Source organism: Egretta garzetta, unplaced genomic scaffold, assembly GCF_000687185.1.
Source record: "Egretta garzetta isolate BGI_Z169 unplaced genomic scaffold, ASM68718v1 scaffold18, whole genome shotgun sequence".
NCBI classification, from domain to species: domain Eukaryota; kingdom Metazoa; phylum Chordata; class Aves; order Pelecaniformes; family Ardeidae; genus Egretta; species Egretta garzetta.
The window spans coordinates 2,985,730-3,011,692 of NW_009260616.1; the positions used below are offsets into that span (position 1 = coordinate 2,985,730).

General features: G+C 41.3%; 1 protein-coding gene across 1 annotated transcript in view; it reads right to left on the reverse strand.

The window, feature by feature from the left end:
• Positions 1 to 10,085: 10,085 nt before the first annotated feature.
• The window catches only part of ROS1 (ROS proto-oncogene 1, receptor tyrosine kinase), a 72,723-nt gene continuing 56,845 nt past the window's right edge, over positions 10,086 to 25,963 (reverse strand). Inside the window, exons 42-44 of the mRNA XM_009645228.1 lie at positions 25,340 to 25,474; positions 20,267 to 20,430; positions 10,086 to 10,231 (exon numbers count right to left, since the gene is read on the reverse strand). Of these exons, the coding sequence (XP_009643523.1) occupies positions 10,086 to 10,231; positions 20,267 to 20,430; positions 25,340 to 25,474 (445 nt within the window). The remainder of the gene's footprint in view (positions 10,232 to 20,266; positions 20,431 to 25,339; positions 25,475 to 25,963) is intronic.

Sequence of the window (25,963 nt, forward strand, 5' to 3'; positions counted from 1 at the left end):
GCAAAGTGAGCTCTGGGCATATTCACTGCAGGCGCCTATTTCCCGTTCTGAAAATGACTGACAATTAGCAAAGCACGAAGGAGTACCGGGTTAATGAACTCTGAGGCTAACAGTGATCTGATCAAGGGAAGGATGGAGGTGGGGGTGGGACATAGTATTTGTGGTCGTGGTCTCCACCTTTATTTTAATGAGGGTTTTGCTTCAGTATGGCTGCAGTTGCAAGAATGCAGCACAGAGCTCTTAGAGACGCGCATATATATATGTGCCCCTGCACTTACAGTCTGATTTTGGAGAGCTTTAGGGTGACGTTTCTTACTTCCCACAACCTTTTCCAGTGGGTTTTCCATAGGAGCCCCGGCAGACGAGGAGGAGGAGAGCAAAAGAGAGTCTGAGCAATCCCCTGTGCTTCCCCTGGACTGCGTGCTGCCCGTCGCTGTGGAAATGTATCTATCTGCCCTGTCTCCTCCTTGGGTCAGGAGGGACTGCCATCCCTTCTCGCCTTCCCTTTGAAGTCCTATTTAAGTTCATGACAAGCTCTAGCGAGGCCTTAAAGGTTGGTCCCTTCCTAGGAGGCAGGCAAAAGCTGCTGTTGGCTTTGGATGCACCAGGGTTCTCTGACCGGCAGTACTCGTGCATCTTTTTCTGGGCAAGGGTTGTAATTACCATGCCCTTTTGATTAGAGAAGGGCGAGCCAGCTCCTCTGGGGGATTGTGGTGTCCTGGCTGGCTTCCCTGGCCTGCCACCCAGGGGAGCAGTTGCAGCAGGGGAAGGAGAGAGACTTGCATTGTGGTTGTTTGGAGGAGCAAGGTATTGATTTTGTAGGCAGGGCAGTTTTGCATAGGGAAATGGGAACAGGGGATCATTAAAAGAAAAATTGAAAAGGAAAAAAAAGGAAAAAGGAAAAGGAAAATAAAAATAAAAAAGGAAAAGAGAAAAAGAGAAAAAGAAGAGAAAGAAGAAAGAGGAAAAGAAAAAGAAAAAGATGAAAAGAAAAAGAAAAGGAAAAAGAAAAAGAAGAAGAAAAAGAAAAAGGAAAGAAAAAGAAAAAGAAAAAGAAAAAGAAAAAGAAAAAGAAAAAAGAAAAAGAAAAAGAAAAAGAAAAGAAAAAGAAAAAGAAAAAGGAAAAGAAAAAGGAAAAGAAAAAGGAAAAGGAAAAGGAAAAGAAAAAGAAAAAGAAAAAGAAAAAGAAAAAGAAAAAGAAAAAAGAAAAAGAAAAAGAAAAAGAAAAGAAAAAGAAAAAGAAAAAGAAAAAGAAAAAGAAAAAAGAAAAAGAAAGAGAGAGAGAAAAGGAGAGAGGAAAAAGAGAGAAAAGAGAGAGAAAAAGGAAGAGAAAAAGAAAAGGAGAAAAAGAAAAAGAAAAAGAAAGGAAAAGGAAGATAAAAAGAAAAAAATAAAAAAGGAAAATAAAATAAAGAAAAATCTTTACTTCAGTGAGCCCCCACGCTTTGGGGCTACAGCCTTGGGAACTGCATTGCTAATTTAGTTCCCAGCACGGTAAGACTGTTCTCTAAACTGACTGTACTGACCAGCAGCTCAGGGTGGCGGGGCCCCCCTGTTCATGTCCATCTCTAATCATCCAGGAGTTACCTTTGCAGTGCACTTTCTGCAGCCTCCCTAGCCAGGCGTGAGCTGTGAATAACTCACACCAAACCTGTGAGTGCAAATTGTAACAGAGAGGCACCGGGGTGCCATGTCCCCTCCTCCTGCCCTCCCTGCATCAGGTCCTGCGGGAGAAGGGGAAGGCACTGGAGGAGCCTGGGCAGGGGGCAGGGGGCACCCCTGGGCCCCACTCTCATGCATGGGCACCCCCCTTTGCCATGCTGGGCTGCATCCCACAAAAACACAGGCTGCCTGAGGACTGGAGCATTTCTTCAGGGATGTGTCGGTTGCTTATTTACATTCATGATAAAGGCAGGATAAATACCAAACAGGGAAGCTGTCCCATTAGGAGATGTAACACCACTCTGGAGGTTGTTGAGGGTGCCCCCTCTCCCCCCTGCACAGCACATTTCCTCCTGCCCCACCTGGGCCAGGTACAGCTGCCAGGCGCCCTGCCCTCCTCCATCACACCCTCCAACTTCTTCACTGCTCTCCTCAACTTCTGGCCCCAGCCCTGGCTCTGCATCTCATCCCTGCTCTGTTCTCCTGCCTCACCCAGCCTCTTCCCTCCTGCACTTACTCCTCTGGCCCCATGCAGCTGAAGCATCAGTATCTCTGTGATAAACAGAACTGGAAAAACATAGACCCTCTCCAGAAAAGCCAGCACAGTGGCCTCAATCCTGCACCATACCCCTGTGGTAGGGACCCAGCCCTAACCCCCGGTCCAGTGGAACGACCCCTTTTTTCCACAAGCCGAGTCCCAAAGAGCTGCGACAGCCCCGGTTCTATGCAGACACAAATGATTATTCTCTCTTGACAGACCTGCACAGCTCCCTCCTTGTATTTAACTGCAGTCCCAGTGAGCTGGATCAGGAAAGAGACATTTGATAGCTGCTGTTTCCGTGGTTGAAATATTTGTGAAGTTAGCGCATAATCTGAAAGCAGAAGCTAATAAATTATAGGGTGCTAATTGGGGCCGGAGTGGAGCCGTCAATCATATTAACCCAAACACACGGAGACCCTCATAACCTAAAAAGGCAAGAGAGCCTCCAGGAACAGCTCCCAGTTGTCACTAGCCATGACCTCCACTTCAGTCAGAGCACAGAGAGTCAAGGCAGACAGTTCATTCTGCTAAGAAATTGCAAATCCTGTGTTTAAGGGGACACTTGTATTTGGTTTTGTTTGCCCTCTTTGGGAGTGTATTTCCCGGGGCACTTCAATGTTTTGCTTTGCCACTTACCACTCTTGCAATTTAAAAAAAAAAGTGTAAATCAGATAAGAATTTGCAATTTTTATATTTGTGTAGTCCTTAGAGTAACACTCGTAAGTTTTTAGTCACAGTCCAACTTCCTTGCATATAGGCCTGTCTTCTAAAAGCCATCTTATTGCTCACATTTCTCCTTTTGCTTCTTATGCCCCAGAAACATGTATACTACTTTGCAGCTGCAGGATTCTATGATCTGAGCCAAAACACAACTGGGAAAACACAGTAGCAATAGGACACTTGCAGCTCTAGTCACCTTGTCACCACCTGTTCTTATAGTGCTTCCATCAACATCAAGTATTTTACTCAGCATATAACATAAAGTTGAATCAACGAATGCTGAAGAGGTTTTTAGTAATGCATTTCCCCAGAAATTCATTTCTATATGGAGACAGGTAGGCATTTTAGAAAGCATTCCCTGGAGAAAAGATCTGAAAAAAATTAGGAGCAGCCTGAAAGTGAGGAGTGGGAAAGCTTGATTTTGGTGGTGGCGTGACTACTGCATGCAGGCCTGACAGCTGAGCTCCAATAAGGTCAAACCCTTTTCCTGGTGACACCTCACCTGCCCTTAGTGACCACCTACACTTACTGCTGCAAGACCACATGGTTAAATGTATGAAAACTTTTAAAGACATTTCTAAATTTGTCATTTTCCACTCATTTTCGATGCCTGTATTAATTATTTTATGCCAACCTTGAATGCTGGCAAGTAGAACCAATAGCCCCTTCTCAGCTTGCTTCTGTGAAGAAAAATGATAGCGTCTAACCTGGCAATGCTGCCGCTAAAGCCAAGAGCCATCTCCGAGTGGGGTAGGCAAGAGGATGTGTTTGACAACTGCCTGTGGTTTATCATGGCCGCTAGTTCTGTTTTAGTGGATTCAGGTAGAGGATAATTCTTCGTGCTTTAAGCAGCAGACTCAAAAATTATGGAGTGATACCTCTGTTAAGACACCAAAGACTATGTCAGCAGACAAACTGAGGAAAGCACAAAGCTGGCAAGGTCCTACTTGAAGAACACAAGGCTGCTCTGTGTGAGTAGGTTTCCATTCTTGAGGATGTGGTGACATGAGACTGAAGAAATGTGAAGATGTGAGAGAAGATATTCTCACAAAAGGTTAATTCTGTGACTCCCAGAGTTCCGCCTCTCCTGTTTCACTGTAAGAGAAAGCTAAATATATTTGTGACTGGAAATTACTGAGAACTTACACATGGTCAGCCCTCCTGGAAAGGTGTGAAAATCTGATACGGGAGGAGAAATACACCAGGAGATCAATCAGAGTCGTGAGATTCTGGTGCTACAAAACAATGTTGAAACTCCACCGAGTTCCCTACAGGACAGATGAAGAGGCAACTGTAGTTGCTCACTGTACTGTATAGGACAACAAAGGCATTTCAGTGGTCTCATCTCTAACAAGCACTAAGTGACTTCTACTGTCAGGGAAGATAGGAGAGAAAAAAAAAAGCAGGAAAAAGAAGATCCAGCTATGTCAACAGCATTACAAAAGGGGTTGGTATCCAAACAGGGAGTGGCTATTTTACAGCTCCGTTCTTAACGTAAAAGATAGAAGGCAGTGATGAACGTCCTCCAAATGGAAGATGTCAACTGAAGAAGAAGTTAACACATTATAAAAAAGGTTATTTTATACAGCAGTATCAGTCATGTCACTGGCAATAATGACAATATTTTGGCATCATCACTTGGCTTTGATGCACTGGGTTTCTGGTTATTTATTAGAGTTAAAACATAATGTCAGTTAGAGGTGCCAAATGTCATTATAAATAGAGCCATGATCGTTTGAAAAATCCACCTGGTATGCGAGCTCCTGCAATTCACTCCAGTGTGTGTGTGTAGGAAAAACTTTCAAGAATCGATTAAAAGAAATGAAGGTGAATTAGAACTTTTTAATCATTAACTGGCATACTTTAACAGACCTATTTAAAATAGCCATTAACAGGGCTATTTTACAGACATTCTTTTCTACAACAACTATTTTCAGGTCTGTTATAGCTGAATTAAGATCAGCTTTGTGTAGAAAGAGGTTTGTGTAGAAATTTCAATCTAGAAGAAAGCTTGTCTTCACAGTTGTTATTAAAATGCATAGCCCTAAACCTGAATCACAGAGGGTCAGTTTCACCCAGTTCTGCTCAGCAAAGCCACGCTTGAGGACTCAAACCATCACAGGCAGCATGCCACAGATGTCAAAGAAAGAGAAAAAATAAAAACAAAAAACCCCCCAAACCCTGGAGACATTAGCCAATTCAAATAGATGGTCAAGCAAGGGTGCAGTGGCCCTGCTATAAGGATTTCTGTGCCTTTCCATACAAGTGGTGAGGGAACCAAATTTTGAGGGACCTTGTGATCTGCAGGATGTTACTAGTCTGTCACCTAGGGTACCAGGAAGGCTGAGGAACAGCAACTTTAGCCCTGGGCCCTGGCTCGAGCTTCTCAGATAAGCAAGGCTGTAGTGAACTCAGCTCTTGCCTTTCCTGTCCCCACCACTTACTATTTTTTGCAGGTAACAAAGACTAATAGAAAACACTTGCGTTAGCAGTGTAGCTGCACAACCTTTTGCCTTTCTGGTGGTCACTTTTAGGTTCCCCAAATCTTGGGATGATGCCTTTGAATGACTGACAATAAAGTCTCCCAGAAAAGAATGAGACCTGAATGTTAAATATAAAAAAGGGAAAGAAATCATCTTGACACCTCACATTTTTCACTCCTACCTGATACAAGCAAACATGTCTTTTACCTTTCATATCTCAAAAATCCTCTTGTCAAGCTGCGTAAGTTTTCCCTTCAGGGCTCTTTGACAGCCACATTCGCATAGCTCATGTCAAACTGCTGAGCGCTCCCTCTGTGGCACATGGGGATAAGCGAGTGATCCCACTGAAGCCTGGCATATCTCTCAGCAGCAGCTACACACAAACATCCTGTAACTTTATCTGTGACCCTGTAAGGACTCAATATTTTTGCCATAAAGCATTGCTTTTTTCCTTTGTAGGATCTTGATCATGCTCCCAAGTGGAAAGCATGAGGTACACAGGTTTGGGAAAGATCTGGTCATCAACATGTGCTGGCTCAAAAGCCCTTGCAAGCAACCCTGAAAAACAGAAATGCACTGACGGTCGGGTGTTACCACCTGCTGTAGACCAAGGGTACTGAAGATAGCCGACCTACAATTGATGCCACTGAAAATGCTGCCTTAGTAAATAAGTCACATCTGCCCTGGCCCTTCACATTTACAAAATAATTTACAAACTTTAATTAATCACCACAGCATTTGTGTTATGTTGTAGTAAATACTGTTCATAGGTAGCAGTAAATATTTTTCATCCATTCATATGGATGTCAAGTCTGCAGCTGAGAGATTAAATAAGCCAACTAAAGCCACACAGTATGTCCATGTCTGTCCAAGCACGGCTCAGAGTTCAGTCATTGCCATTTGAGAGCCCAGCACTAGTGGGTTGCGTGTGGTATCACATCCTGCAGCATGCTCACCATCGTTGCTCAGTGACCTCGCCAAGTGTCTGTGCTGGCATCAGGGAACAAGGAAGAGCCTGAGACGGTAACCGGCTGTGACCCAGAGACTCACCTAGAGCCCGGGGGGCTGATCAGCCCCTGGGGGCAGACACCTCCTCTTCCCGGGCAGGTTAGAGACTGCACTGGGTTGGAGTTTATTTTTGTTATAGCAACTCCTCTTGTGCAATGTTGCAGATCTGCAGCCAAAACGATACCGGTAACACACCAATGTTTTAGTTTTTCCTGAAAAGTGCTTGCACAGCAACTAAGCCTTCTCTGCTTCTCACTCTGCCCCCGCAGTGAATAGCCTGGGGCTGCACAAGAAGTTGGGAGGGGACACAACCAGGCAGATGACCCAAACTAACCAAAGAGGTATTCCCCGCCGTATAACATTGTGCTCAGCAACAAAATGGAGAGGAGGCAGCTTAGGGAGGTTAGCCATCTTTTGTTCAGGAACTGGCTGGGCAGAGGTCTACCTATCTCAGGCCAAATCTTGAGAAGCTAAAGACTTGGAAGCAGTTTCTCCATTGCTGTACATAGGCATAGCTTAACGTATTTAACCTGACTTACAGCAGGTGAAGATTGGGTCCATCTGCTTTACACTAGCCTGGGAATGATGCTTTTGTTAAGAAGCTTTTGGAATTGCTGACAGAACCCCTATGAATTTATGATTCAGTCTTCAGACATCACTTTCTGGTTCCTCCAGCTTTTGCAGTGGGAATCTTCCCAGGACAGATTTCTCCTCTTATTTAGGTGGCTTCCTCTGGCTTACAAGGGAATGCAGAAAGAATTCCTCTTACTACAAGGATATCGCACCCTAGACTCAGTCTCACTGTACACATTAAACGAAGAAGGTAAAAATGGATGTCATTGCCTCTATGCTTGAGGATGAGTCTCTGAGAAGTACATCACACAAGTGTGGTCACAACAATGGCTTCACTTATACCCTCATCTCACATTTAACCTTTCTGATATGTCACAGTTCTTTTCTCCCCTAAACACATATTTCCTTTAAATGACATTATCATTCTTAAACCCTTTTACACTTATTTAAAAAACTATAGCCTTGAAAATCAAGACACTTGAATTCTTTCTCTTGATCTGCCACAGGAGGAGGTACCAACTATCAGAGACACAGGCCAGATAGCGCCCATTTCCCTGCCCCAGAGAGAATGTGCTAAAAAGGTCTTTCATTCTCATCACCTCTTACATGTGTGTCTCCCCTACCATCTCCAAAACTAGCTCTGAAAACCATCATGAGGGGCTGGCTGCTTGAAGGCGAGAGTTCTCCCCCTGACGAGTAAAACGTGAATTGTCATGAAGAGTTTGAATGAAGAGAGGAAGCATCACTTCAATGAGACAGAGAAGGTGAAATGATGAAGATATGTAAAGAGAAGGGCAATACAGAAACGTGAGGGATTAAGAAACTCTTTGCAAGTAGCATCACGACTGGATGCAAGTGAGGTACACTTGCACACATCAAATTCAGCTTTACCATAACCCAGTGGAATAGTTGCATTTGCATAATTCTCTAAGGCAGGGAAAGGAGAGAGAGAATGGAGTGATGTGTAGGGCCACGCTCAGAGCTGACACTGTATCACTGAGCGTGCCCCAGGTCACTGCACTTAGGGGGAAGCCCCTTCCACTGAATTCAGCAAGTTACAGATCTCGACCCTTAGATTTGGATCAAGAGATTTGTGTTTTATCCAGTCCAATACATTTTTCATACTACTAGGTGCAAAAGGCATAGATCAGTGGTCAATATCCCGAGATTTCATTTATTGGTAATGCATTAAACTTGACACTTTCTTCTTCATCATGCTGTGATAAACCCTCCATTAAAAATAGTCTTACTCTTGCAACACTTACAAAATGTGGACCAAACAAGACTTACCTTCCCCTCTGTTCTTTCTGTGACACTTTGGGTATTTGTGACTACCTCAAGACCTCAGGGGCATTACTTCTGACTGCTGTCTGTCACTGATGCTCACCTTGCCCACTAACCCAGTTTACCCATGTTGGATAGGCTCTTGCATGATTCTTTTCCAACTCAGATTACAAGAAACTGAATCGACTTGGGTTATCATATCACAGATGCAGTCACGAGGCCTGTGAAAGTTGTTACCTAGACAAAGTTTTGGCAGGATTGAAGGTTTCTCCTGCTAAAAAAAAAAAAAAAATAGTTATCATATGAAATCCTGTTCATTTTCAAAACCTTTGTTTGGGGCTTGCTGACTGAGCAGCCCTCTGGAGTTAAGTGGAATTATGCACGCACATGAAGTCATCCAGGTGTGGTGACTAGAGAATGGGGATCTTCCTGGCTTATGGCTAACACATGCTCCTGGTTAGTAAACGTTGCTCATGTTTAAGATATTGAAATGGAAGAAATGGCTGTACAATCAATCAAGCAGCACTTGAAGAGGAAGGAAACATTACACAGTATTTATTTATTTATCCATCACTCATGGTCTGGTGAGCATAGCGAAGTGCTGCAATTGTTGTTATTAGCAAATCTGGCTTTTACACTAATCTGTAGATGAAGAAAAAAAAAATTCTATCCGTACAGACTGCTTGAACGGGGTTTGTCAGACTTTGAAGAATCCTAATTCAAAAGCTCTCAATTTCTATTTCATTTGAGTAAAACAGTCAAACTCCAAATTTCTTGCTCATGTGTTGGATCTCCATTCAAGAAACTTCTGCGGCTTGATTTCAGTGGAGTTGCATCTTAAAAATGTAAATATTCTGACATCTGATATCACCTTTACTACTCTGCAGTATCCCCCATTATCAAATATTTGCGTAAAATCAGAGCATGTTTCTAGCTTCCTGACAGATGTCAGTGAATAGCTCTGCATAATTTGCAAACTACTGTTCATGAGAAAATGTTCCAAAAAGCTTATTGTGGCCTTTTATTCAGTAATGATTTATATGTCATTTTATTATATACTTTGACTTGATCTCCAAACACATCAAGAAAAAGCACCTCCCTTCACCCAGTCTGATAAAAAATAAGTGAGGATGATGAATATTAAAAAGGGAAAGGAAAAGAAAGGTAAGAAAACAGGACTGTCGAGATTCACAGATCAACTGCTGTGCAACTTAACATTCAAGATGATTGCAAGCATTTGTTTAAATTAAATAGTGAAATGGACCATCCCCCAGTGGACAACCCAGTCACTCTTCTTCAGTTGCTTTCTGATTTGGAGTTCATAAAAGTGCAACAAGAATTTATGTTAGTTTTTCGATTTGTAAAGTCTTGTTCGCGCGCGCTGAAGCCAGGTTTCAGCTGTGGTTTTTTTTTCATGAGCGAGTTGATCTCTTCTTTGAAATAGCATACCAGGATTCCCTGTTGGCAGGACACCTCTGTCTGAGCATATGTGATCACGTAAATGCAATCAAAACCACAGTAAAATCAATTGTTGCCTGATTACATGTTTCATTCCCTTAAACTATCTCCCATGAAACCCCCAAACCATAACAGGTAGAAAAATCAAAAGATACATAATTGTTGTCTTATTCTGCTACACATCATTCAGTACCTTATGATATTTTCTGGTAGTTTTAGTGTTTTAGAGCATTGCTGGTCTTTTAAGACATCTCTGTAAGTATGACGATGTGCAGAATATTTTCCTTGGCTTATGTCTTCTTTGGTAGAGCTTTTTTCCTTCTTTACTTCTTTCTTTCAAACAGAGGGAACAAGACTTAACTCAGTTCAGCAGAATTGATGCTTCCTTGGTCTTGGTCACCTTCTTTGACTAATACCAAATAATTTAAGCCCTCTTTATTCCTTGTTTCCACTAGTGTGGCTGAGAGAATACTGTCTGAATCAGCACATGGAACATCGCTATCTGCATTTAAAAAAAAAAAAAAAAGAAGACAACAGGTCAGTGATATATGTGTAGTATTAGAAAGCAAACAAAATCAGACAGCTGCTGGAGAAAGTTGGTCTAGTCACTCCACATAAGGAGTGACTGATGGTTCAAATTTATTTTATGCTATTGCCTGTGTGGATTATAGCTTTAAGCAAATCACTTAGGGAAGGTTGGTCATCACCATTCGTACCTTCACAGGGAGCAATACAGTTATGAATACATGACTTGCTCCTTTTGATCATAAAGATAGCCTGCATAAAACCAAAGTGATTTTAATCTGTATTTTTGTGTAACCCTGCCAATAGTACTGCTAAAGTGTCCTGTAACATGGGCTGTTTCTGACCTACTGAATCATTATATACTGTCTAGAGAACTTGTAATATTCTGTCTTTCTAGAATCTTGAACTTGGCAATCCAGTGTGTTTTTCCCATTTCTAAAAACTTCATATTTTTTCCCTGGTTTGATTCTGTTCACATATACAGGGTTGCCTGAAATCTACTGCAGGTGATATATCTTTTTAAAAATGTAAAAATTATTAACTAAAGGCTCAAGTTATAATTGTTGCTCTTTTTTTTCATTTATTTTTGTAACATGTACCTTCTTTTATTACACTCCCTCCTTGTTTTACTTCATAACTGGAAAATTAAGCATGTGACATTCAGGGTTATCTGTTCAAAAGAATCACAAGCATTGTGCCGTTGCACGAGGCAACACACAATTTATTATGTCATTATAATCACACACACCCCCAAGCTATAAAGTCAGAAGTCTGTTCTGCATGCTAGAGCCCATTAGGAAAGATTATCAGGAAAAGTCTGAAGGAGAATTTTTCATGTTAGAAACCTGTTAGCAAGATTGGGATTGGGACATAGAGCAAACTGTGGTCACATACCACAGTGACTGACAGCTACGAAAAATCATTTGATACTCATTTTGTCAGTTCAGGACTATTATGGCAATATTTAGTAATTCAATCCCGACTAAGCCTTTACCAGCCAGTACAGCTCTTCTTTGTACTTGTTTTTTGTTTAATAAAGCTTTTAATGGGAACCCTCAGGGGCAAGTTGCTTTGGAAAAGGCACACTGGCAAATGCTGAGGGCACGTTTGCAGCAAACTCTTAAGAGAGAAACCTTAAAATAAGGACCCAAGTAAAACTGGGTATTTACAGACCAGACATATGCCGGCTGACCTGCCTAAGTATAGAACACTAGAGGAGCATTCAGATTTGTTTCCTGTATAAGTATCTGGAACTGATGAGGTGATGTTTACACAAATGTGAGTATGAGGTCACTGAGATATTTTTACCAGATATATAGATACATTACTAATTCTTTCCCCAACAGGTCTGAAGAACTACAGAATATATAAAATATTATAATCCTTTTTCAGCCTATGCCCCACTGCGTTTCTCATTATAGAGAAAAAGAGCTAAAACTATCAAACATCTTGCCTTGGTTTTACTTTTTGAGCTTTGGGGACAAAATAAGCAGGAAAGACTATTTTTTGCAGAATATTCTTACCCTATCGAAAGACAGAGGAAGAATATAATGTTAATGTGCTTTCTCCTATGACACGACACGTATAGGCTACATAGCCACCTTCACAATGAGATTTTTGACTACAAGTGCTCTTTCCTTCACTGTTGTGTCATCTCTTAGCACAGTGTCCGGCACCTATGAAAGCTTAGCACCATTCTGCTGTACAAGCCAAAAAATCCATGCAAAGATGTCAAGTTATGCAGTACAATACTCACCTCTCATGTAAGTCAGCAATGCAAGCAAATCAATTTTGCTCACATAGTTGTATGATGGACGGAGATAGAAGATACTTAAAATAAGCAAATGAGGGAAAAAAACATTATACGTTGTGAAATTCCCTCAGAAATGTGAGAGCTAGAAGCACCACCGACACCTTGGGAAGCCATAAGCCAATGCAGAGAATTCTTAATAATCTTTGGAAGCCCATTCCAAAAAACATTAAGAATTTGACGGAAGATAGAGAGAAGCTGGAGTGGGGAAGCAGGTCAGTATATTCATAAGCTATCATTATTTTTTTTTTTCAGTTTTAACGTGGCTAAAATTAGTTGATTGATGTATAGTCATGCTGGGTTATACGTGAGTAAATGCAGGATAAACCATGTGATGTGATCCCCTCAGATTTCACAAGCAAAGCCTGGCTGAGCCAACAAAACGCCCCGAGAGGAGGCGTCCAAGGAACACCTTCATGGAATCTGAAGTCGTGCTGGGGAGTCAACTCCAAACGCTTAAATCCTGAGGGGTTGTCTATGCTGTGGACTGCTGCATAGTGTAGAGTTACCCACGTTTGCTTTAAACCACCTACCTCAGGCCATGAGGCAGCCTTCCTCTGGCAGTCCAGAGCTTTGTACAGGCTGAGGAGAACTCTGCTCAGAAGCAGGTTCCCACTGAGCTCTGTGCTCTCTCAGGTAGGCTGCTTCCAACAACTAAAACAGCATGTTCAAAGCTCAGCAGTGTACTTGCATAGGTACCTGCCTCAGGTCCAAAATTCATGTAGCTTTGACCTTGCTGGAGACTATTCCTAGTAGTGGTGTGCTTAAAGCACAACATCTGAGCCAAACTGCAGGTAAATTAATTACAGTGCACCTCTCCAGGGGTAGGCAGAAGCTTACTCTAGAGAGCCCTGCATTAATTGACGCAAGAAACTGTGATCGCCTGACTCATACTAATGAGGGATGGAATTTGCTTCCTTACCCTCCTCTGAGGAGACCAGTCCTAACCTGATAAAATCTGTGTTTCCCCCTTCCCAATCTCAGCACCTCAGTTGGCTGCTTCCTGCTGCAGAGCAGCCGTGGTACCGAGCTGGGTCACATATCCTGCCCAGCGATCGCAGAGTGTCTTTCCTTGCCTGCTCCGTAGGCTGTGTGGGCTCACAACGTGTTTTGAAGTCCTGCCTAGAAGGGTGCAAATTTTTATGATGTCTTGATAAGCAGTTGTTTTTTCGGGTGTTTAAGTTCAGAAGGTGACAACATACAAGAAGAAAAAAAAGTCAGTAGAAAAGCTGATTGGTAGAGACTGAACAAACTGATCTAGAGATACTGATCTTCTATTACAGCTATTTCAGGGCTAGATCGTCAGCTAGCGCAAATTAACAAAGCTCCATAGAAACCAGTGGGATGCCGCTGATTTACACCAGCTAAGCAGCCTGCCTGAGACGTTACTAATTCTGGGTAACACAATCCCGTACGATGCTTAGCACCTTCAATATGGTAAGGTATTTAGAAGTGCAGCCACATTTACTTTTTCCGACTAATATCCCCTTGTTTTTCTCATACGTACTCTGCCCTTTGCCCTTGCCACACAATGTACGGGGTAGTGAACAAGAGGCTGGCTTACTGGCATGGCGGAAAGGTGTACCCCACAGTGAACACATGCAAAAGGAGCGCTTGATGACGTATTTCAGGGTGAAAAAGGTGGCTATTGCACCCCAACTTCTCCATCTCAGCTATGTTGGTTAGCTCAAGGAGATAGATCCTGTGTAGGGCATATTTTCCTGATACCTGCTGGCCACCTGGGGCTGGAGGTGCTGTGTTTCAGTTTCTGCGCATTGCCAGTAGGAATATAAATAGAACAATATATATCCGTTTTAATACTCCACTCTGTATTATATATCAGTGGAGATATATCTGTGTTTCCTGTCTAATGAAGCATATGATCTTGCATGGTTTGAGGGTGACTCACCAAGCTTTGCTATTCCGTCAGACACTAAAGGTGCTAAAAGTGAGAATTTTGCTCATCCTGCATTTCTACTGCACTAAACTGCTTGAGGCATTGACTGCCTATCCTTCTTGTAATTTTAATAGGTTTTTCAGAGATCTGTGGACTGAACCTCTGTGTGCAAGAAGCTCTCTTCGGAGATACAGATATAAAGCTGTTTATTGTCTTGTTTATGATAACTTGTAATATAAGAGTACCAAAAAAGGTCAGTTCCACATTTGCTGCAATACAGTAAGACTACATAAATAGGAAAGCACCCCCCACTGCTCCAGGTCACAAAGCAGGATTCATTTTAATAAGTTGTAATCACCCAGATCTTAAATGTCCAGTTTAAGCTCCTTGCCTAGGCTGCCTTACCAGTCAATGGAGAGAGAAAGGAGGATCAAGTCCCTTTGTGGAGATGCTTATTTCACATCCTTACCTTCACACAGTAACAGCCCCTGAACACGTCTACAACTCTCTGGTGACTGTCAAAGAGCCTAGACAGCCAGCGTAAATGCAGCGCCTAAGTATTCGTTGGTTCTATCTCTGCACCCATACTACACAAATGTCAGCTCTTATAACATCATATCGTCTGGGGTTTTTTTCCTCAGTCCGAGGCAGAACATGAGCATGACTTCCCTTGCAGTATCATATGGCTCATGTGTACTCTCTGGAATCAAGCAGCGTTTGTCTAGGGGACAAACAAAAAATGAACACGCCACCAAGTCCCCCTTTTCCTGCAACGTTGTAACCACTCACTGTTTTGGAAGAAGCCTTTTCTCTGACCTCTGCTGGCTTTGGGTCAGCCACTCACTAAGCTAAGTGGGGAAGAGGATTACTGAATTTCAGAAAAATACAAAGGAGACTAGATACAAGGTTTTAAAAATGTCTCTTATCAACACATCTGCTTTAGAGAAGCTTCCGTTTGTCCAAGTGATTACTTAAGTTCAGAGAGGTGTGCAGAATAGTTTTTAAAAGGCAGCTGGTTTTAGGAAAATAAACTGATGACTCTTACATAGGGAAGAGCAAACCAGTACTACTCAGCCAGCAGAGAGGGCAGACATATAATTAATGTAAAATCACTGATTCCAGATTTTAATATCAAATCCCTTCAATAAAAAGTTTTGCACTAAGGTGTTTTTTTTTTTAAAAAAAAAAAAAGGTGACATTTTTAGCAAGTACCTTGATTGCTGAAAAAGTAACTACATTGAATCAGTGGCTTTGGAAAGAAAAGCAAAAAAAGGAAACATTACTAAATTCTAACTGTCTTATCTTCCCACGTTTTTCAAGCAACATCTCCAGCTGAGGGATTTAAAAATGATGGGTTTGAGGCCAAACGTGTTTCCTTTTAGTCGTTAGTCTTTTGCCCTGGATTTCCTCTGGCTCCCTTCAGCTGCCCTGCACCTCCTCTCGCCAGAGGAGACACTCCTAGCATTAAGAGTGTGGTGCTGTGACACAGCTTCTGAGCAATTAGACATTTTTTCCTTATAGGTCCAAAAGGGATTGTGGGGAGCAGCACTGATAAGAATAGTCCTCCTGGGTCATAAAGGCAAGAAGCTGCTCCAGCTGCTAAATGCCCAGTTGTCTGATGTCGGCAAAGACGTTTGCCAAAACAAACAGGTGTTTCCATCCATAAAGGGGCACGCTTGGGACCCGAAAAAATATAGTGCTGTCTTGTACGTACAAATGTAAAACGTTATGTCTGAAAATAGATGGACTGGTTATTTTTACAGCAATGCATGGCCATCCTGTTAGCACGCTGATTCATGACATTTCATTTGCACTTTTCGAAACTGGGGGAAGAAGAGTCTTATCTTTCTGCAATGAACGGGGACTCTGGTGACGGGGCCTCTGCTCATTCAATTCTCATTGGATTCAAACCCCACTGGTGTGTCAGTCCTCCGGCCTGATAGTGCTTCCCTCACTCAGAAAAATGCTGTTAATGCTACTTAATGCCTGTGATCAATGTCCTGGGAAAATCTGTAAGAGCAAGAAGGAAAAACTCTAAACTGGTAGACCCATTCCTGGTCCTGAGTTTGCTTCCCTCCCTTCCGAAGGAGCAGTGCCAGGAGCTGCTGGTATTGCTCAGGCATATTTACTGCCACTCGATGCCTCCTTTAGAAGGGTAACTCTTGCAATAACAAAGCCGGTGTCCCTTTTGCCATCCCCATGCTATCCTCTCAGCATGCTGTCCAGACCACTAACATACTACCTGCATTAGTTCACCTGCACTTGCAATCCATGTGTCATACTGCACCAGCATTAATGTTGAGAAAATCTAAAGTTTTCCAGCCCTTCCACCTATGAAATAGCGCCAACAGCATGTACAGACCTGCTAAAGGTGCAGCTACCTACAAGGCTCAACAGAATTTGGAAGATTCCATGTGGAGCTAAGTATCATAGTTATTTTGAGGCCTGTCGTTTCACTTTGCTTGACATTTGGCTCTTTTTTTTGGAACCAAGTCTCCTGGTGAGAGCAAACATTTCTTGGCAGTAGACTTATGACAGGAGTTTTATTACACACAAAGGCCAATGACCACGCAACATTTTTGGAAAATGTTGCCCAGGACAATCCATCATGGAACAGTCTTTTGGATTATTTGTTTTGGCTGTAATCTTTCTATTACTACTACAAACACAAGAAGTACTTCACTTAGTCCCAGCTAAAAATTAATGCAAATTTAAAAAAACTGCTTACTTACTTATAATATGGTGTTTTACAAATCGCAGCCTGAGACATATTCCATGCCCCAAACTGTTTACGACAGGGTCAAAATGGAGCATGCATTTTAGTCTGGAAGCTCAACTAGAACCCAACTTGCCGGTTCTTGCTTAAATCAATCACACTTCTGGAACCCAGGTTTCACCAAACTCCACTGCACAAGAATTACATCGCAAGCAGAAAAACTGTTGAATTAATTTAAGCCTGGAGAGCTACAGAAAAACTGACATGCACGTGTCCCTGATCAGATAATCCAGCAACATTAAGACATCACCAGGACTCTAGGCTTTCAGTCAAATATGCAGAATACATTTTAATGGGCTTATAAAGACTGCACTTGGGGAAAGAGGGAGATATCTACAGGCAAACTATGAATATATGAGGAAATAATTATGTGTATTATAGAGACATGTAGAGAGCTTAATAAGTGTTTAGTCTTTTAAAATACATTTAAATGAAAGAATGATATGTAGATGAATAAAATTCAAGACATACTGTTTCCTGATGGGCATTCCCTATACAAAAATCACCAAATGAGCCTGAGGAGATGTTAAGGAGGAGTTTTGAGAACCGAAGCATGAAAACAATGAATGGAAGCATGAAAACAGTTGCTTTGTCTTCCCATCCTAATACAGATCCAGCAGTGGGTCTGTGGTGACAACAGCTGTGCAGACCCTAAGGAAAGGGAAGAATGGGAGGAAGCCACAAGAGGGAACAGGGCATCTGGTGGGGAAAAGGGTAAGGCTTGGGGACAGAGCGTGCGGAGCAAAACAGGCTGGCTCTGAGAGCTATTGCCAAAGCTCTTGCATGCATTGAATTTCCCTGCTTAACACAGTGGGCCAGATTTTATCAACTAGGTTATTATAAACAGGCTTAATGGAGTCTGATTTTAAAAGTGACCACTGCTGACAGATTTCCTGAATATAATATATATTATGGAGTACCACTACTATTAAGACTACCCTAGAAGTCCATTATACAACTACATTTTCTGTGGCAGATTGTTTTTTCAAATTTTAACCATGCAAACTGAAACTTTTCATGGAAGCCTCAATCCATATTTTCCTTTTCAATAACTTGGCCATGTCTAAGAACATTGCTTTTATCCCTGGCAAACAAATAAAGCAATGTCTTTATCTCTGTGACCTCTGCTATGTGGCAGAACCTGACATTTTGGCAAGTTAATGGTTTTTTACATTAAGGATATGTACTTGAAAGTAATGATTTGCCTAGACTGAGCAAGTTAACAGCAGGGGAAATATCATGCTTAGCTGGCACATGCTAAGCAGACACTTGCACTGAAACTAAAATCCTTGCATGCTACATCTGTGCCAGGCCTGCTCCACCAAAACAACGACAACCTATATTCCAGCCTCTTTCCCCAACTCCAAGCAGCAGAAGGGCAGCTCATATTTAAAAGTTTCAGCCCTGATAAAGATTTTAACAGATATTGATGTAATGCCACAAGAATTTCTTAACTCCCTTAGTTTTCATGTCTCTGTTGCCCAGAGTTAGGGAACGCAGAGCAAAGATGTCTGAGCTAGGAAACCACACTAGCTCAGGAGTAGATGCAAGCAGCTGAATCAGTACAGCCTTGTGTTCAGTAGATGTGTTCCTGCAGCCATCTGAAAATTAAACACTTAGTTGAGATTCTGTATCCAAGTTGAATATGGCAAGTCACCCAGATTCAAGACGTCATCAGTGGAGAGGCAGGCAAAAGGTGATCCCTTTCATGTTATCATACATGCCTCAAACATAGGAGTTGTCACTCTCTGGAAATGTCCGTTTCTGCTCCTGACTACAGAGATATCTAGAAGAGTATCTTAGATGAGACTCCTAGCTTCTAGACAGCTGCATTTAGGTGAGATAAAGTCCATCCAAAATGTAAGACCTATTAGCTTGGGCATTGTGCCTAATTAAATGGCTGTACTCCTTTCCTGAGCTAATGCCAGGCTTAGATTTGTGCCAGATTAAGTATCTCTTTCTCAAACTCCACTATTCAGAGTGAAGATGCCCTTAAAGAAACTAGGAAATTACACTGTGTGCAAGTACACAAAGCTTTTCATTATAGCATAAGGGTGCAAAATCAGCTGTTAAAAAAGCATGAAATGATAGGTTATCAGTGCTGGCTTACTTTGGTCCCATCACGTCTTGATAAAGTCTTTAGTCTTGTAATTACAAATAAACATGTTTTGCACAGACTGAATCTGGTATAGAGAGAAATCATGATGGGGATAAACTGGCATTTATAAAGCTACACCGAATTATAAAGATTAGCAAAATATCAAATAGATTATAATTAGCTGAGCATTGGACAATGACAGTAAATTGAATATGGGTGCAATACTGTAGAAAAATGGCTATGTAGTTGTGTAATTGAGTACTGTGTCATTCCTGGAATGGATCAGGAATTTTTTAGGAAATCACAAAATATGGATGTTTCAGAACTGTTTATGAAGCAAGGTGAGTTCCTAGTTCAACAACATTTTGTGAAGGGAAAAAAAACCCAAAACCAAAACAAGACCCTTAGATATTTTAGAAACAATTAGGTTTTGCTTTCTTTAGAATGGAAGGTAATACTTTTAACAGGAAACCTTTTTCATTAGAAAAACATAGAATGAAAACAGGTTAAATTAAAAAAACCCTACCACCTTGTGAAATAAAAAATAAATATTTCTCCTGATAAAAAATGTAGGTTTTCAGATCTTACTAATAAGATCTTATTTAATAAGATGTCACTGTTTCTCAAGATTTAGCCAGTCAGGAATTACTGCAGGATGTGAAAAGTTTCTTGTTCTGGCCCATTCAGGATGTTCATTTCCATGTTTAGATTATTTGAAACACAGTTGTACAGAAAACTTAAAATTTAACATCACCTATTTTTTTTAATTCCTGTCTTCACAACCTTAATAATGTTCTTATATAAGTGGGCTTTCTTGTGTCCCGTGTCTTAAGTATATCTTCCCTAGCATCACTTTATTTTATTCATTCACAGTGTGCAGAGCACAGGCTTGATGTGACTCCTGACTGGAGCTATCACAGTTTGGGATAGGATAAAGGCTGCCATACTTAGGAACCTAATTTATGCCGCACTTTCAGGCAACTACTGAATCAGTACTCCTAAAGTGCTTAACTGCAACGTTTAGCTGATGGAGAGGGAGTAGATGCCTTTGAAATCAGAACAGATTTCCACCCAGAAGCCTTCTAAAGCTCTCCTGGCTCTACAAGGAACTTAAGCATTTACTTTAGCAGAACAGGGTCATGAAGTATCTAAAAATTTGATGCAAGCTAGATGTCTGTGATGCAGGCTCAGTTGCAGCCTCATAGGGGGCTTTTTTCTTGGTAATCTTATATGTGCTTTACCTAATGCATCATACCTAATGGCACCTAATGAATCTTTACAAGTTCATTATGAGAGAGGTAAATCTTTGCTGTTCCCATTTTATAGGCAGAGAATTTGAGGCAGTGACAAATGCAATGAAAAGAACTGCTGAATCCCACTTTGTTCATGGAGAAGAGGCCATGGGGACAGCAGGTGCTGGCCCAGACTCACCTTCAAAAGCTGGGTTGATGACTCCAATTGCTGCATCTTTGTCTTCAAGGTAGTGGATGAAGGACAATGGAGAGTGTCTTATCTCTTGCAGTTTGTCCTGAATGTGAGAGAAAGTAGGTCTGTTGTGGGGTTCTTGGGCCCAGCATCTTGCCATTAAATGACATCTGAAAAAAAAATTGTTAAAATGCAAATATTAAAGATAATAGAATCATTCATCTCGACACTTACTCATTAAATCATCTGAGAAGCAAATTTGACCTAGATTTTCAACTTCCAAAACCTTTGTATGTGGTACAAAGATTATCATCAGCTGCTGAGGGAAAGAAAAGCAGATTAAAGATCAGTTGCCAGGAATACTCAATATGAATGCTTTTAATTTTTCAAAGATGGATATTTTTGAGATTGGGAGTAGCTATAACATTAAAAAAAAAGTCATATTTGCCATTAATATCTTCTCTCACCAAAGAAGTCACCAATATTTTCTAAGAAAGCAGACAAGGAGGTAATTCTCTCACAGAAAAAAAAGGACGTCTAAAACCAGAAATGAACCTGAAGCTATCAGCTTATTTAATCCTTCTTCAACTCATGCTAGGTCAAATTTAGGGGAAATTCAAGAGAAACCCTCCAGCACATAGAGAGTTAATTTAGACTTCTGCCTCCAGACCAAAACAAATAGGAGTAAGTTTTCCCATCAAAGGCAAAAACGGTATGAGTTTCCTCCGGGTGCAGGGATCCCAGCCCACCTTGCACAACACTATCTGTACCATTCATTGGAAAACTGCCCCTCTGTTTGTCTGAAGGATAGGGCTGATTTATATGGCTTACTTGAGGTGAGTCCAGGCTATACAAAACCAAATCCTACAAAAGCCAGGGGGAGCCAGGCTGAAAACCAAAACATAGCCAGCACCTGGATATGCTAAGTGTTGGGAGTGGAGGGGGGTTTTAGGGTCTCAAAACCAGAGAGCAGCATTTGAGCAGCCAGTGAAAGGCCAGTTCAGGAAGCTGCTGCTGGAATGTGGAGTATTCACCTCTAAGCCCTAAGTTCAAATCCTCCCTCGACAAACAGCCTCCCAGACCTGCTGCTATGTGATACCAGGCGTTACTGAGTCGTGTGAATGAATTGGCTTCTTAGATCCTTGCTTAGCCATCTTAAAAAGGAGACTGCTGTCCTTCACCACAATTGGGTATTTTACAAAACCCTCGGTGACAGGTGGGAGAAATCTCTTGACTTCTGATTTTTCCAATGATTTTCATTAAAACATTGGTATTGGGTGAGAAACATGAGTAGAAAAAATGTTTCAGGACTTTTCATTGGCCTGTATCGTGTGGTTGTGGAGATGGACAGAGTGATTCTATTTTTTCAGAAGGATCCAACAAAATCTTGAAAATCCATTTTAAGAATCTAAAAACTGGTACTGATTTCCTAACACTCTGAATCACTAAATCTCCTCACTTACTTTCAGTATACTGGTTATTGATAACACTGGAAATATAGATGGAAAAGTACTGAATGGGGCTCTTTTGAGGTGAAATGACCCTGGTTTTCCTTCTGCTGCCAGCAAAGTGTCTGTCACATTGAATTTGAAAGCCAACTTTGGATGATGGAAACCAAATAATCTGCTTTCTGGTCATGCTGGTTGGTAGGATAGTCAAGAAAAAAACACGAGTTCAGGTGCTGTGCTCCATCAGGTTAGCGCTTGGGCTCTCATGAGCCGAGCCTTGAGCAAGGTGAAGCGATGTACCAAGCTTACTTAGTACACCACTCCTCTTAACAGTAAGGAAGAAACAGACAACCACAGGCCAACAGAGGGAGAAAGAAACAGGAAATGATGCATAAGTTGTAGAGTCACAGAATGGTGTGGGTTGGAAAGGACCTTCAAAGATCATCCAGATCTCCAAAGAACCCCCTGCCATGCGTGGGGACATCTTTCACCACATCAGGTTGCTCAAAGCCCCATCCAACCTGACTTAGAACACTTCCAGGGATGGGGAATCCACAACTTCTCTGGGCAACCTGTTCCATTGTCTCACCTTACATACGGTCTAAATCTATCCTCTTTTCATTTATGAAACAAGAACATGACAAATGTGGATTCCAAATATTTTTGTATTCCTAAGACCAGTCACTGTCTTTCTACATAACCGATGTTTATTGGACAATCTGCTTTATAAAGCTGTTCCGTTTTATTTTTGAGTGGGAATATTCATTGCTGCCAAAACATTCAGAACTGGAATTTTGTCATTTTAATTATATTCTATACTCTTACTTCCTAAATCAAATTACTTTCTGGTTGGCTTAAAATATTACTGCTAGATAGAGCTGATGTTGTTCACAAAGTATTTCATTCAGATAAGCTTTAGGTTTCTAATGACAAAAGCTTTCATGCTGTCTCAGAATATATCTGCAAATTTTGCACAGACAGATATTTGTGGCACGATATTTAGCTTTCAAGGCATGTTGTGACATCCAAAGTTTTAAGTCACATGGCATAAACTTTCATGAGTCCAGAAATGCATTACCATAAGACCAGTGAAGAGGGTGAAAGCCAGGTTAATATACCAAGATGTACATGAATGGCAGTTTGAGCGCATTCCTATATTTTCTTGGGAGCCAAACACAGGGCAGCATATACTGCATCGCTTCAGTATGAGAAAGAGACTCAGAGGATTCCCCCACTTCATGGGGAAAGTTTTTCAGGAAAAAATGAAAAATAACAGATCCAAATACAACATCAGCTAAAGGTTTCTGTTAGGTTTAAGAACTAGCCTGTACACCTAGATGTACACCTACACACCTACACTTCATAACTGTGTTTTATGGGAGTGGGACAACTGGTAACCGTATCTCCAATAGAGCTGCATACATGGGTTAAATAAGAATTTGAGAGCCTGGAAAACCAAAGAACTAATATTCATTATCTAACATTGGAGCTGAAAGCGAACAATTCCTGAAATGTCCCTTAGTGCACAGAAGCTACAGGGCATTATCACTTTTCTCTCACAGGAGATGGAAAATACAATTAATGTGGGGGTTTTCTTAGAAAAGGAGAAAATTTGTTGGGATGAAGAGCTCTTGCATGTAAGACTCACACCCAGGTGGCTGTGCCAGATGTGGATCTCCGACTGCAAAAGTAGTGCAATTCATACATCTAATTCATTTTTAATAAATGTGGCTCATTTATAGATCCCCAAGCCCCTTTTCCAATTCATTACCAAGCTTTATCTACTCACACTTCTTTGGGGGAAAGCAGAGGATTACTCCCTAGAGTAACATCTTGTGCAGGCAAGGGGGAGAATTTCTCCCCCCTGCCAAAAAAACCCCAACCCCACTTCCTTAGTGCTTTTACACCCCAAGGTTTCTGTGTCAGCCCTACTTGCCCTTGCAGTGTAAGCCTACCACAGATTCCTAAACACTTCTCAGCTGAAGTAGTTTGGCCTTTGAACTCTTTTCCTATCAGTGGTGGTTTGTTTTGTTAAATGACAATAAGCAAGCCAAAGTGCCGAGGAGACAATTACTGACTGCTGATGTCCTGAATCAAAAAGCTATTTATGCTACTGACAGAAGCTGCATCAGGTGCTGAGTGTTCACCAAATGAGATAAAAGATGGCACAAGAGTCTAAGAGCCCATTCAGCCCCTTGGCTTTCAAAAACTAGGTTACTGCTATTAGGCCCTGATCCTACAAGTTACAACAGGCAGACCAGCATTTAAGCCCTACCTGCTATGCTAAATTTAAGATCTGGGACCTTAAAAATTACTTCAAGCAAAGTTTTCTCGATTCTTCTGAAGATCTGGTTACTCATTTTAAAGGCAACTCATGAGCCTTTGTGTGAGCTTGAATATCAAACTGGTACATGGATATGCATTACCTGCTATGCTTTTTTATTCACAGGACAGGTCAGGAATTTTTTGAGGAAACCTTTTTCGCAGAAAATATTGAAACTGAAATTGCTTTGGGCTCTCATTTGTTCTGTGACTTCCAGTTTTCGCACTGTTCTTAAAACAAAATCCTAATCTCTTCAGTTCTTTAGTTCCTCCAAGTGCTGAAACTTACTTTTTTTTTTAAATTGCTAATATGGTATTTCAACTGTACCTACATAATGATAAATAATCACCCTCTCTGGAACTCAGAGCATGGTAATTGATGTGAGACCTATCACAGAGATCTGGGCTTGCCAGTCACAGAATTATTCTCAAGCCATTTCCTCAGCCCTAGGAGTAAGAATTGTGTGCTTTAAGTAGACTGTCCTTCCATTTGTAGGACCAGCTGTCAAGTGCATTCCTGTGACTGCTTATGCAGAGTGGGTGATACAGGAATTGAAACATGAAATTGGACAATACTGAGTGATCGCTGGGCTCAGGTTCAACTTCCTCCCTTACACACCTCTAGCCAGTGTGGGTTTGATCCACTATATGTATTCACTTTTTTCTTTTACTTGCAAGGATTTTGCAATTAAACTTGAATTTTGTGCTCAAGAGGAAATTGGAAATTGAAAGCTTTATTTATCCAGTTCAGCCAAGGACTAACCAGAAGTGCAGACTTCCCTTTTCCTGTACCGCTTCAGCTTTCCTTACTGGCTTTTGTAGGAGTTATATCTGCAAAGAGAGCACGGTTTATTTTCCATATATGTTCTAATATTAGCCTAATTCCTGCAGCTACCAATGAGAAAGCCAGTTATATCTGCTATTGAAGGCATATGGCATACAGGGACCAGTAAATTCTTTCTTAAAGCCATCTTAAATTTTAACTAATACCATCAGGTACCCTCAGCCTCTTATCACATTACTACCAGATTCACGCCCAAGACTGATTTTATATTATCTCTGAAATCCTGTTTAAAAGACCAATATCCACCTTTCAACTTCAACACTTAAGTTCTTACTCACAGACTGTACTAATGGATGATTAGTAGCATGTTGGCAGCTACAAGTGCTAGCTGTTTTGTCTCAAAAGAAACATGGAGGATGTTGAACTCTGCATGGACATAAATAGTATTCAAAATTATGACTGTCTGGCAATAAGTCTCTTGCTTCTTATAAACCTTATCAACAATATTCAAACAAATTAACTTACAGGTCATCAGGACAATTGTTTGGAGATTCCAGTCTTCCTCCTGATCGTACATGGTGTAAAACTTCTGTATTGGAGAAACCTGGGTATGGCTGTTGACCCAAAGTTAATGTTTCCCACACTAAGACTCCAAAAGCCCTAAGAAACACCAACAAAAAAATTTAATCACCATAGTGATAATGAATAATCTCCCTATCAACAGTTAAACTGTCTCTAACATACAAATAAGATTCAGTTACAAAAACTAAGAGTAAGAAGTTTCAATTTTTTTTGTGAAACAATTCATATGTCCTTAAGCCAGCCTCTGGAATAGCTAAAATAAATGTGTAGAACTGACCCACTTTCCCAGACTCACTGAGATGCAGCTTAGAAGATACTGAGTGCTCACAGCTTCCCTGGGCACCACTCTCTGCATGTCCTCACTTAAACAAGTGTTTAGAAATCTCTAGAGGTGTCATTGGAAATAGAGAGAGACAAGTTCTCTTAAGCACCACTCACAAAGCAATCAGCACCCCATTTGGTTTGGCACAGAGCACTAAAAGGCTTGCTTAGATAAATGTAAGAGTGTCAGTCAAATGGATTGGCTGCAGGGGCTGAGGACTTGAGACAAGACTGGTGGGTTGTAGC